The sequence below is a fragment of the Rhyacophila brunnea genome, unplaced genomic scaffold, assembly GCF_057557595.1.
Source record: "Rhyacophila brunnea isolate RB1 unplaced genomic scaffold, BYU_Rbru_1.0 scaffold_1, whole genome shotgun sequence".
In the NCBI taxonomy this organism is placed as follows: domain Eukaryota; kingdom Metazoa; phylum Arthropoda; class Insecta; order Trichoptera; family Rhyacophilidae; genus Rhyacophila; species Rhyacophila brunnea.
Window position 1 is genome coordinate 36,111,174 of NW_028232751.1, and position 14,609 is coordinate 36,125,782.

At 30.2% G+C, this 14,609-nt stretch overlaps 1 protein-coding gene across 1 annotated transcript; it reads right to left on the bottom strand.

Moving 5' to 3' along the window:
• Positions 1-2,743: 2,743 nt before the first annotated feature.
• On the bottom strand, positions 2,744-4,207 carry LOC147079723 (adenosine deaminase-like). The gene has a single exon (XM_085945531.1). It carries the CDS (start codon positions 4,205-4,207, stop codon positions 2,744-2,746), a length of 1,464 nt encoding a protein of 487 aa, XP_085801657.1.
• Positions 4,208-14,609: the final 10,402 nt, after the last annotated feature.

A 14,609-nucleotide genomic window follows, 5' to 3' on the forward strand; every position in this document is an offset into this window, starting at 1 on the left:
CATATTTTCCGAATATTTTATTATTAAAATATGATGTGCCAACCTTTTCATGTCTTTACAAGACCAATAATATAAGCTTATATTAATATTTTAGCATTTTTGCTTGATATTTCTGTGGATATTTAATTTTTTTATACATTTTAAACATAAGCAATTGCCTCCATATCAATACTATGGAGGCCGTAAGGGTGGTTCTAGAAAAATGATACTTAAAATCATGATTACTTTGTTGGAAAAAGATAAAGTACTAAAATTTAATATATTATTTTTTTGAGATATTCTGCAAAAAGCATGCCTTCCTTTCGAAAATCTGGCTGTCGTCATGGTCTTTTACCATAATAATATTACGGTAAAAGGTGAAATACCTTATAACTGTGACATCACGAGAGAACAACAAATTCTGAAAAAGAATAAAATTTATGTGTAATTAAATCCAAGCCCTATCCCAATATGGATAAAACTTAATGAAAACAAAATAACTGATGTAAATGCTCTACTTTCAAAACACTTCGGACTTAAGGGGGGGCTGAAGAGCTTGATATTCAATTATAATTTAGTATAAAAAGGACCTCGGCGTCGTAAGCATGTCAATTTAAATCGATCTTTTTGCAAAAATCACTAATCATCGGAGATTTTATTTCAAGAAACATTATTATTATTGATATTGTCGGCCGCTGTACATTATTATTTTATAAACACCTGCTCGTTGTCCGCCGATCAGAAAACAGGGCTGTCAAAATAATTTTTTTATTTTTAAAATGTTAATTTCATCATAGTTTTTAATAATTTTCGGATTAAAATGGCACAGTCCTATCCTGTGGGTTTATTCTATACTTATCGAACACTAAAGTGATAAATACTATCAAACTTAGGGTAGGTTTGTATCAAAATATTAGCACTTATTGTAACAATTACACGAAGTTGGTTTTTATTGTTGCAATAAGTGCGATATTTTAACAGCAGCAAGATAGGTGTATAATAAAAACCAACTTCGTGTAATTGTTACAATAAGTGCTAATATTTTGATACAAACCTACCCTAAGTTTGATAATATTTATCACTTTATTACTTAGGCGGTCTATAAGTATAGAATAGACCCACTGATGTTGCAAAGATGGCTCTAAGAGTGCTGATTCTGTTCGCAATTACCTATGAGTGTGAGACAGCTTTTTCTACACTACTTACTATCGAGACAAAATCTCAAAATAGATTATACGTGATGATTTTCTTTTTCGAACAATTTTTAAAGGGACCGCCACGCAGGAAATTTTCAAAAGTTTGAGAACCGCTGCCTTAGATGATGACAGCATAAAACTACAGGAGTCAAATTATTATCTACATAAACATAGGTTCCAATTTTAATGTGTATATTGCATTTCATTGTAAATGAAATGAAAAATCAACTGTAAATGTTTGTAAATGGCTTATGTCCCACTTTGATACTCATGTAGGTACTCATCTATCTCTTGAAAAATACATAATATAATATGACGTCTTGGAACTGTTTTGGAGGCTGACCAATCAAAAGAATTGTTAATTGTGCATGTTAATGATCAAAAAACTTTATCTGGTCATTATGTAGAATTTGTCAAAAAAAAATGGAATAATGTAATAATGATATAATTATGTATATTTTTGTTGTTTAGATTCTTTGGTGATAATAATTAAGCTACATCAGTGTATATGCTCTGGGATTATTATTCTGATAATTTGAATCAATTACAGTTTCTATTCTTGAGGATACAAATGGTTGATGGTTGACAATATTATAGGATTAGAGAAAGAAAGTTGAATACAACTGAAGGCATAATTTTTTTCATTACTGTCTATTGATTTCAAATAAATATTTAGTATATTTATTATTTAAAGCTGTATCTATATTTAATTTATGGCGGAGTTCTTTGAATCCTTCGGATTATCTACGAATATGTTAGGACCTTCTAATCATATTTTTACATATACATTGGATAATATCTATTATAGCAAAGTACTAAAAATGTTAGGTCTAGGGGTCTTAGGCGTCCTATGGTAGTTCGTAGTTCCATTTTTGGCCATTCTACAGATGAGTTTGTAGGTCTGTGAGTTGCATTTAATTTTTCATTACCTAGGTAACTACTATTTGAATATGCTCTGTAAAATTAAATTTGTAACTAGAATAAATCATTTCATAAAAATTGACCATAACAATATGGGAAGGATTCTGACACCAATATATTTTAAAAACTTAATAGTTTCAGTGTTCTCGTTTTATTCAAAAATTTTGAACATAACATGTATTATATAATATATTTACACAAATAATTATAACTTTGACCATAATAATAAATGAATTTGTATAATACAATTATTATATTGCTGTTTTCGGTTTACTTTATAATATACAACATAGATGTTATATTGTGCACACTTTAACAACAGTTCAACAAAAACACAGGAGTGGGGGGTCGCCGCCAGTATTAGCCTGGCGGTCGAACTGTAGGCCAATACTGCTCGTCTATGGGCCCAGCAGATTTATCTACAGGAAACATAGGTATGCAAACTTGCAAATCATTACGTGTTGACCTTTAGGCTCAACCTGCAGTTCAGACTTGCCGTGTATGGGCAGTAATAAAAAAGAAACAACAAAAATGACAAAAGATTTTGTTTAGGCTTCAAATGAGTTAAATTAAATTAACCATGCAAATATTGAGGAAGAAAATATAAATATTATATAAATGTGTACATGCATAGGTACATATTATTATCATTGCATTATTATATTATCAATAAACAATTTCCATTGTAGTTTGAACATTTTCATTGCTAATAACTTCTCAGAATCATCCATACAGCTGAATTTTATTGAGTTGATGGCGAGCTGTTTCAAAAGACCGATGTCAGCATCTCGGCTAGCCAAACCGACAAAAGCTTCATACATATCATGAGATAATGGCAGGGCTCCCCATAGTCCGGGATCATCACTGGATATCACCACTGGGAAATTATCAGCGAGCATGATGGATGCAGGGTGATTTCGCATATCTTCCACCAGCATTAGAATTTGGTTAGACAGCGGGTTTATCTCGATCGCAATCTGCTTTTCTTTCACAATACCAGCAACAACAGGGTGCTTCAACAATCCATAAGCGTGACCTAATCTTTTTGCATTCAAAAGTACGGCATCGACGAGGTTAAAATCGGTATCTGTACCATACCAATTGGTTTCAGCAGCATGATAAAACACATTTATGTTACTAGGAATCTCCAATAATTCAGGAATGAAGTCTTTTAAAGGTCTTCCGAGATCTTCTTGGCCAACAAGATCGAATCCTGCCACAAAATTACCCAATATGTTTCTGATTATTCTCAATGTAACAATATATTCACGGATATTCTCAGGTGATACTAATCGTAATGGAGCGTATATTATTCTGGCTCCAAAACAGTCAGGATAATCTGCCCTGAAGCGATCATTGACAGTCTTGTATATTTGAGCGCACTCCACCGAAGAGTAAACCTTTCCTTGTAAATCATATAATTCTGGTAGAGTCGTGCGAACTTCCATATATAAGATATTATCATTTCGATATTGTCGGAGTGCTTCATAAAAATAATCTTCCCACACTGGTTTATACGTCAACAATGAAAAGACTCGTTCAAAAATTAGACCAAACTTCGCCCACACATCATTGATATCGGAATATTCAGTTTTCGGATCATCTACTTCTAATGTGAAGAGTTTTGCCAGATCTGCATCAAACTTTTCAACATTTTGGTGACCTTTTCTAAGATCACTCATCAGTTGCCAGTCTGGAGACGGTTGTGTGGAACTGAATTTGAATTGAACGTTGATGTCAGATTTTTTATAGATGTACAGATTTTCTCTATAAGTAATGTTCTTCACGAGATAATCACCCCCGATCAGAGCTGTATCATGCACATGGAGAGCTGCACCTTTAGGCATGTTTTTAATAATTTTGAAAACAGGAGAATCATCAATTTTAGATTTGCTTAGGAAAAAGTGATTTGCTGGACTGAAATCACTAGGCTTGGAAAATCCGTCTGCGATTTCACTATATTTTGCAGCCATGAGAATTTTATTTGCATCCATTTCAGTAGGGGAGAGTAACACATTTCCGCCAATGATAGAAAGCGATTCTTTTTTGAGTATATTGTCACGTTCTCTAGAGTATTTTTCTAGTGAATGTGATTGCACTGAATTTAACATTTTGTCAATTTGTTAGAATAATAGTTATTATCAGAAATCGATGACTTGTGTCCAGTATATCGGCTTGTACTATTGACATTGATATTTTTACATATTATTTATTTATATCTACTTGCTATCTTATCATTTTAACACCTCTTCTAATTTGATTAAATAATATTCTATTTTTTATCTATCAATTCACAACAACAAAAATAACTTTGGTAATCAATCTTATAATCAAATGATTAATTATATTATGTAATACTTTATTCACATCTAACTCTATGATCAAAAGCAGTTATATCTTTTAAAAAAGTATTGAATATCAGTGGTGTAGCAAATAAAATTTTGATTTTAAAGAAAGTGTAAGTACCTAACATTAGAAATGCCATTAATTATTGTAACATGGCTTTATACTAAGATTTTGAATCATGAACTTTTTGTATCACAAGACGGATTATGATTTGTAAAAGTTTTTAGTGTTCATTTGCGTTTTTTATGATTTTACATCTAAACATTCTTAATGATAATTTTTCAATGTGTAAAAAAAATTGTACCTAACACTAAAGGAATTGGCTCAGTGTAGCCTTGGCAACTAATTTTTAATACATGTTGTATAATCTTTTTACAACTTGATTATCATATAATTAGTCTCCGTAACAAAAAAAAGTTTTCTTCCATTTCTTTCAGTCACACTTATTTCCATTAAAATTGTAATATATAGTTATCATTCTAATAAAACAAGGGTCTAAATCAGTGTTTGCTAGTCTGTCTAGTGTGCCGCATAAAATCTCAGGTGTGCCGCGAAAGAAGAAGCCTCCAAACTAAATATAATGCCTATACATTTAAATTTTCTTCAATTTTAAATAAATTCAACATCTACATAAATGTATTCAAATAAATATTTGTCATTTCACTTTCACTGTGTGAAAATATGAATTCTGATTTTAAGTGTTTGCTGCTTCATACTGAAGTACGTTGGCTCTCGAAAGGAAAAGTACTATCCCGATTAAAGTACTATTGCAAAGAGGCGAGCAGAAATAATTTCTTTCTTCGATGGTGAGAATATGGGTTATGATTTTCTTCACGAGTACAATAATTAGTGGCTGGAAGTAACATATTTCCTTAATGAACTTTTTGAGAAATTAAACATTTTAAATTTAAGCCTGCAAGGAGTTTTTTTTCATAAAATGCTATTATTTTCATCCCCAGATTGGTCTGGATAATTGAGGTTCTACTGTATGTCAAAAATCTCAACCAAATTTAGTTTAAATACAATTTAAGCATTACTGAAATAGTCGATTTCATAAATTATTATACTAGCAGAAATACCTGTGTCCGCAGTCTATTCTGCTAGTCATATACTCACAGGTTACAGAGTTATAATGTTCACGAAAGAATGGATCAAAATCTTTTATGCTTACATATTATATCACTGTTTATATCTATAATTTAATAATAGTATTCAAACAACATTGTCCAATTCACTAAAAAGAAGATATTAAATTAATTCTGATCAAAAATGTAGTTACCTATGTGTACATAATGTAGATCATGGGTGGCCAACTTTTTCAGCAGCCGGGCCAAATTCTAAAAATGAGATTTCCTACCGGGCCGCAAAACCAATTTTTTTATTATACATAACAAAAAAGAAATAATATATATTAATAAAATCCTTACAACAAAAATAAGAATCAAACATATTTATTAGATTAGACTTTTTTTAAATAATATAAAAATAGTAAATTTTAGTGAGAAGTTTGATTTTGAGTGGCAGAACTAAGTGCACCAATATCGATATCGAGTGAGGTTGTTTCTGCACGCAAACAGTTTTCCAAATGCACATCAGTGATTCGTGTTCTCACTCGGGATTTGATATGCTTCATCCGACTAAAAAGCTGTTCACACGTGTAAGTGTTTCCAAATAGCGAAGTCATCATTAGAACATGTTTGTAAAATGCAGGAAATTTCTCCTTATCCAAATATGTTTTGTAAAACTCTTCCAAACCAACCTGATGGAATTTCTCCTTTAACTGTTCATCGCAGCATATTTCACAATGTTCCATTTGTAAATTTCCCGGTAATAAATTCACGTCTACGGAGATTGGCGTTGCAAATGCAGCAAAAAGCACACGGTGCTTTTTAAAATCTTGAGCTAATATCGAATCTCAATTTGCGAAATTAGCACATCTAGCGGCAGCATTTGATATTATTTTTATTTTTTCATTGCTCCACGGGCCACAAGTGGACACCCAGTGGGCCGCATGCAGCCCGCGGGCCGCGGTTTGGCCACCCATGATGTAGATATAATAAACACGGACAGTTCAAAATGACATCAATACGATTTCATCTCACATGATCTTTTATTATTTATTATTAGAAAATACACACATAAATGTCAGTAGTATTAAAATGATGAAATCAAAATTCAGAATCGTGTGAAGCTTATTATGATGTAAGTAAGAAACCATTTTTTGACAGATTGATGGTAATTTTGTGAATAGTATAGAGTTGTGTAGAAAAATAATTTTTGAAGTTATACTTGAAATTTTAATTTTTTTTAATTTTTATATTTGGAAATTGAGAAACTGTTATGGAAGTGGAAATGACATCAAGGTATACCAATGTGCATTTGCGAATTAATATTCTGTCCTGTCATGGCGGCCACCTGCGCTCATAGATATATGACGTATATAATATACTGCGCCCGCCCCGCCAATAATCATTTATTTTCACATGAAAAAAACACGGCCACGAGTGGATTCGAACCGCCGACCTTTAGCTTGGCAGCCGAACGCGCTGTCTTCATGCTATGGCTCTGATATTGGATAATGGATATTGATAATTTTATGATATAAATATTACATGCGAACGGTGGCCAACTGAAGTGGTTACACAATAAATTTAATTTCACTACATCGCAGTAATTGAATAAAAATTGAATTGAACTTCTTTTGGCGTAGGTTTTTATTATATTCTGTACCTATCTGTCATTTTCTCGACATATTGGGTTGCCTATGAACATTATAATATTTTTAGGATTAAGAAATTTTTTTTGTTAATACTTTGTTACAAATACAAAAAAAAATTAATGACAATCCATGTCACTCAGATTTGATTGTCAAACAAACATTCGAAAAATATTTAAATGAGTTAAATATCGTTAAACTTACTGTATTTTCAATCAATATCATAAGCATCAATAGATATTATTTTAGGCGAAGAATTAACGTTTTCGTAAAATTATATATACTGTCAGCTTGAGGTTATATTTATGATAAAGCATTTCGTAACTATCACTATTCACAGAGATAGTTGTTACCTTTTATATAATTTATTTAGTGATATAAGTTAAAGTGTGTTACAGTGTAAAAATAAACCAGCGGCACTCCAATAATTTGTTTTGTTATTTTTGTTTTGTAACGCCGAAGAAGTATAACTTCTAATGCGCGTACATAAGTACACACACCGATTTTTTTAATGACATAATCTCTGAAAGAGTGTGTATTCAATAATATGCTTACTTCAAACAGAAAATCTCTAGGGAGTATATTAATCAAATTGAATGTGATTGTAAAAATATCTTACGATAATAATAATATATAGGACTATTATAAAAGAATCATTACAATAATTATGAGCCAGACATTATATTTATCAAAACCGAATCTGCAATGGGTCGGCCAAATGACATGTATGGATGCTAAAATACCTACCATCAAAGCATTACATGTGTAGTGGAAAAGACTACGAAGTGCAGGAAGATCATGAAACTGGTTGGTAATAGTACGATGGCCGAGTGGCTAACGCATCGGCTTATAATGTCATGGGTTCGAGGTTCGAATCCTGGATACATATTGTTTTTCAATGTTTAAAAAATGGTTGGACATGGTTGAAAAAAAAACCTGCACATGTAAATAATTTCAGTATCCATAACATCTTGGAAATAAATAAATAAAAACCATTAATATTTTTTACAAAAGAATCATTTGGAAAAAATATTGGTAAATTATAACTATATGGATAACAGCTGGAATACTTACATATTTCTTGACTTAATTTTATTTCTTTAAACTCTTGGTACGCTTATGAAGATATATTTGTAAACACATTCCTACCAGCTGATTGTGGCTTATCAAAATAATAATATTTTTATTCGTTATCGACAAACTGAGGCTGGCTTGTATTTTAATCTCAACGATCTTAGTTAAGTTATTTTAAATAATTATGAAGATAGAAGAGTGATTGCCCGCTAAAGTGTTAATAAAATAAATTTAGTATTATATCAGTAAAAAGGTATCAATACGTAATATAATGCAATAGTTGTAACAATTACCTACAGATGCGCTGCGTCATGTAATTACCATCACTCAAATGTCACATGATTTTGCATAGAATATTGTGACATCTACTGGCAAATTATCGTAACAGATCGGTAAATCACACTAAGGGGCCATCCATGGACTGAAACCGTATGCGGTTTAGATCCGTGTGCCATACTAAACTTATGATTTTTGTTCATGAAAATATATTTTCACTAAATTTGTAAGTGTAAGTGTATGGTATAAACGGATACGATCAGATGCTTATAATATACTTTGTGAAAATATATTTCCATGAATAGAAAAGATAAGCATAGTATGGCACACGGTTCGAAACCGCAGACGGTTTCAGTCTATGGATGGCCTATAAAGTTGAAGGTTTTTTATTATTAACCATCAAGCAAATAATCAAAATTACATCATACCAAAAAAGTTTTTTCAACCCTATTAAATCATATTCAATTTTAGATATTTTAAAAATAAATGGTTTAAGATTAAATTGAATATAAAAAGCTGGCGGTACCATCTATTTTCTTAAGAATAATGACATTATGCTACATTGATATTAGTGTGTACCTATTCATCAGTGGTAGGTAATCTATAATCTATCTACATATTATATAATTATCCTAAAATATTTTGGAAAACATCAATTTCATATTTAAATGCTGTTTTAAGGCCGTTTTGCTGATTTTTAAATGATTTCACTTCGATTTTTAGAGTCCCGAACATACTTAAATTTGAATCCAGCACAATCTTATAAAACTTGACATAATAACAGATATACCACTTTTAAAAACGTGTTTTCTATCTGTCACCATACTTTTTCATGTCTTTCCGTCATTTTACCACATATTAATTATAATGTCGTTTAATACTTTCTATATAATCGATATATCACAAATCACAATTATTATTCTTAAAACTATTTAAATCTGAAATCAGCACATTGATGTAGGTACATGTAAGTTTTAACAAGAAATAAATGCATATTTCCTCACTTTACTAAGAAAATATAATCTGAAAAGACAACACTGTTACTCATGATATCTGTCAAGCTGATAGGAAACTAATTATTGTCATTTGTTTTCTTTCTTTACCCGATTATAAACAATTACTTTATTTGGCTTGTCAGTACATTTTCAAATTTAGAATTTGTGGAAATCGGAGAGAAATCGAAAAATGATGTGACCACCTACACAATTTTACAGGAGAGCTATTTGAAGTAAAAATTGTTTGTTTTCTACTGAACTTCTATGTTTTTATTACTAGGTAGGTACTTGGAATTCAGTGAGTATTATAAATACTATCCACAGTTTATTTATGCATCATTACACTCTTTCTAAATTATATACTTTTGGTAGAATTGTAGTTGTCCGACTTTACTTTCACTTTACAACTACTACATGCTCACTTTACGTGTAAAAGAAGTCATATCAATTATTAGCAACTATAATTATTATCACTATTGAAATCATCATAATGAAATTTGAATAAAAGTATAGTGATTTCCATGGCCCCCCCATCCTGAAGCGGGCCCCCAGTCCAGGATTTTTGGTGAGCCCCCAACCTATCACTAAGGTTAAAGGCAGTGTGACGCTCTATAGTAGCGTTTTTCAAATGGTGCTCGAGGTAAGATTAAGGGTATTCAGTGTATCAACGAACATTAACTAAAAAATACAATTACACAACCACGTATTTTAAAATGTTAATACGCCTGAAGGAAATTAGCACCGCAGGTGATTTTTTTAGGATTAGAGCAAATTTGTGATGTGCGCTTATCTCAGTTATGTGGTCGATTCCCAAGGCTAGAGCCCTGTCAGCCCCCCCTTTTGTGGGGGCCATGGTGATTTCCAAAGTTCAGTCCAATTTTCGTCTGGCACATTGTCTCGATTCCTTTTGAATGTCTTCCACTGAGTAACCACCGATCAACGTATTTTGAAGGATCGAAAAGTGCCAAAGATGGTCCGACGAGTTGGCCAAAAGTGCCGAAATTGTTTTGGTCTTCAACGAAGCTTTTATTGGGGTAATAATAATGTCACATATTGTTTTTCAATTTGTGTATAAGTCAGAGGGTATGGACCTAATAGGTAATAATAATAAAACAAAATCTGTTAATTTTATTATGATCAAATGAGGATTGGACACGGATAAAAAAAAAATTAGATTCATTTGCGAAAATTCATGTTCACATTCACTTGAAGAAATGGTAATAGAATTCAATGCATTGAAGGGTAAGCGGAAAGAAAAATCATTGTCACATTAACTCAGTTTTGAGATAAAGTAAAAAAACTTTATATCTTCGTTGTTATATTATTTACTAAACTTGAATTAAAAGTTATCTTACACGTCAATTTAATATTAATTACAATACAATTCACTCTAGTTATATAATATATCGTCGGTGTTTTGTAGAAAGGGCGAATTAACCAAAATGCTACTTTATAGGAGGAGGATTTTTAACTTTTGACATTTATTTGTTTTTTACCTGTATCTAACAAGTTTATAATAAAGCTTAGAAAGAATACTGTCATTATAATAGATATTATTATATAATATTTTAAAAGGCCTAATATGTCACATTTGCTTTTTATTTCGTAATTTTAATTAATTTAATTTTAATCGATTATCATTTTTAAGTACTTTCCTGTGGAGATAAAAATTCGCCGCACAACAAAGCTAGTGGGGTACATATTGTATTTTCATTAAAATCTCGATTTCGCCAAAATGGTTGATTCGCCCTTTTTACAAAACACCGACAATATAGTTTTGTCGAGAAAAAATATATATGAATATTCTTTGTCAAATGTTTGCCATAATGATCTTTCTTTTGAATTTCAATGTTTTCTTTCTGATGTCAGTGTTTGGACAATGATTTTTATTATTTTTATCCAAGCATTATTTAAGCCTGATTTTCATAAAAGTTTTAAATGCTAGTTATATATGTCCAGTATTAATGTAATTATTAATGAATTGCGTTTTTTCTTCTGTGCTTTTATTTTGACAAGCATTTCTATCTAACTGTTTCTGTATATTGTTACGCTTTTTGAATTTTTTGTCTCCTATCAGAAACTTTCACGATAAGTCACGTTCATAAGACAAAATATTTAATACGTTGACAGATAAGGGTCTTAAGATAACAATATAATATAACATCAAACTAATCCAATGTTTTATTCAATTAGTGTGGAATATTTACTTTATGTTTTTATATATTTTTCACACACAGAATATAGTTAAAGGCGCCCAAGTTCGGTTTATCGTTTAACACATGATTTAAGAGGATAGTATTTTGTACTTATATAATTTCAATTAATTACATATCCACTTTTGTATATTTTAAGATTTGTATAAAAATAAGTTTAAAAACTTGGTGGAAATTGAATTTCAAAAACTAGATATTATGTTGTTCAAAAAGGTTGGACAGTGCAACACGTTTGATGTTGTTTGTGTTTCCTTCTTCACAGCATGCCTTGCTTCAAAAATCACCGCATGACACTGCTGTCCACATAGTATTAAATAGTATTGGTGGGTACTAAAACATCTGGGTTTTAGAATATTGGAATGACATTACAAGGGAACAATAAAAATACTATTTGAATATCTTTTACATAATTTATTCAATCAATACAACGGTACACTGACAATTATTTGCGAACATATATAATTAAGCAAGACAGATTTATAATTTCATTTAACCATCACTCGCGTTTCAATATTCTGTTTGACAAATATATTATTAGCATGGTTCTAAAATAAATGATAAAATCTAGTTTGGTTGTAATGTCATTAATCATGTTTGTATTCATACACATGTTTTTGATACGAAGAAACCAAATCAATTTTTAGAATGCTGATTAATTTAACTAAAGTAATCTTTTTAGACATTTTTCAAGCAATTCTCTAATTACTTTGATATCAAATACATAAATGTTTCATATTTATAATCAAGATGTATTTTTATATAGTTTTATTCACCATTCATATTATAAGTAAATTTATAAAATACTTCTTGTGTATAAACGAACACAGAAAAGAATACATATATTCAAGATTTGGAGTTTTATTTTTGGTTTTCAATATCATGTTTCATAGAAGCATTACACAATATTAATTTTACAATATTGGATATTTTATTTAACTCCAATGCATACTATTTTTGTACCAAAGATAGATTTCAGTAAAATTGGACATAGTGTTCAGAACCATTATACAATTTAAAAAAAATAAATTAAATAGTCAAATATTGTTTGTAATTTTCTTTCACTTTGCGCGAATGTTGCTTTGATTACGTTCATATTTCTGATGACAAATGATGTAATCATGAAGTAACGTCAACATCTATTATATTATCACATAAGCACATTAAATTTACCAATGATTTCAAATAAATACACTGACCAGAATAACTCAAGTTAAGGAAAGCTTCATGAGTACATTCCTCCTTGATTAAATTTACTTCATGATAAAATTATTTTCAATATCTAAAGGTATTTTTTTAATGAGGACATGCATAAGAAGCTGTGTACAGTAATGTAATATAATATATTATATTATAATGTCTTATAGCATTTGATATTACACATTTAATATTGACATCTACACAGTAATGTGCCCAGATATAATACAAAAAAGACACTGAAAATGTTATTACAATCAATATAATAATTTCACAAGGGCACAATACTTCACTGTTGGTGAAACCAGTTTTAAAACTTACATTTTCATTATCTTTATGACAATTATAATTATATTATCCCATATCAGAATGTATTTCATACTGCCTTAGTTGTTTTTAAGGAACATCATCAGATTCACATTTGATATTGGATAGCGGAAAGAATATATTTCGTAATAACTGCAACAGAGATTTTCAAATAAGATCACTATTAATGGGTCAAAAACCTTTGATGGATTAATATTTTGATATAATGTTTATCGCAATATTTAAGTCAAATGTCAAAAATAAGCTAAAAAACGATAACTAATATTATTTATCGAAATGTCCAAAAATCGAGCCGTAACAAAAGTGGAAAGAATAGATTTAGTGTCGATTCAATTTTACAAAAGAAATTTGTTCGCCTTTCAGGGTATTACCATTATTTTTTCAAATAGATTTCTTAACAATTAATATAATAAATTTGTTTTTAATTTTATTTTAGACTAAATTTAATTTACAAATAAATTGTTGACAATGTAGATGACAACTAATGGCATTGTCCTGTTTGCATCATGTCATATAATGAATCAGAATTTTTACAAATGACAAATACTCTTTAAGTACATGACAATCCGCATTCATCAGTCCCTAACCAAAGCTGTGATATGGCTATGTGATGTTAGTTTTATGTTATTCATAAACACTGGTCAATTCATGGAAGGCACTTGCTACTGTTTTATTTTTGAACACATTAAGCCTAGACTTAAAAATAGAATATCGCTTTAATTTAGATTCAATCAAATTTTAATTTAACCAATTTCACAGATAATATGTTAATTAGCCAATATTCATTTTAATTATTTAACAAATATAATAATTTGGAAGTGTTCTCAAATATCCTTCATCCCATGAAACTTTCATCTCAATAATTGAATGTATAATAGGAAGGTAACGAGCAAATTGAATCCACGTCATTTGCTTCATCTCGATTAAGCATTGAAAAAAAATAACAACTCAAAAAGCAATTTCAAGGCCACTTCATTCAACAAATTTCTCTCCAAAAAACAAAATATCACTTCAAAGTGTCAACACATTGTTTCCAATTCATAAATTTGGCATTTGGCATACCCCTCATGGCAGGAAGGCAATTTAGTATAAAATAATAATTAGTTGTTTTTAATTTTAATTTTGTACATTATTCCATAGCCTTACTACTCTAAACAAATCACAAAAATAAGTTCATTTTTGAAAAGTTGTGTTTAATAATAGACTACTGTCATCTAGGTATCTACATATGAAAGTCTTGTGCTACCTTATGATGTTTATCTGGGATACTTACCAGTCGGTGCCTACGCTATTCATGATTTCTATTAATCTTCAAACCTATGGAAGAGGCAACCCTCTACTCTTAGCCTTACTCTATTCTCAAAGTAATTGT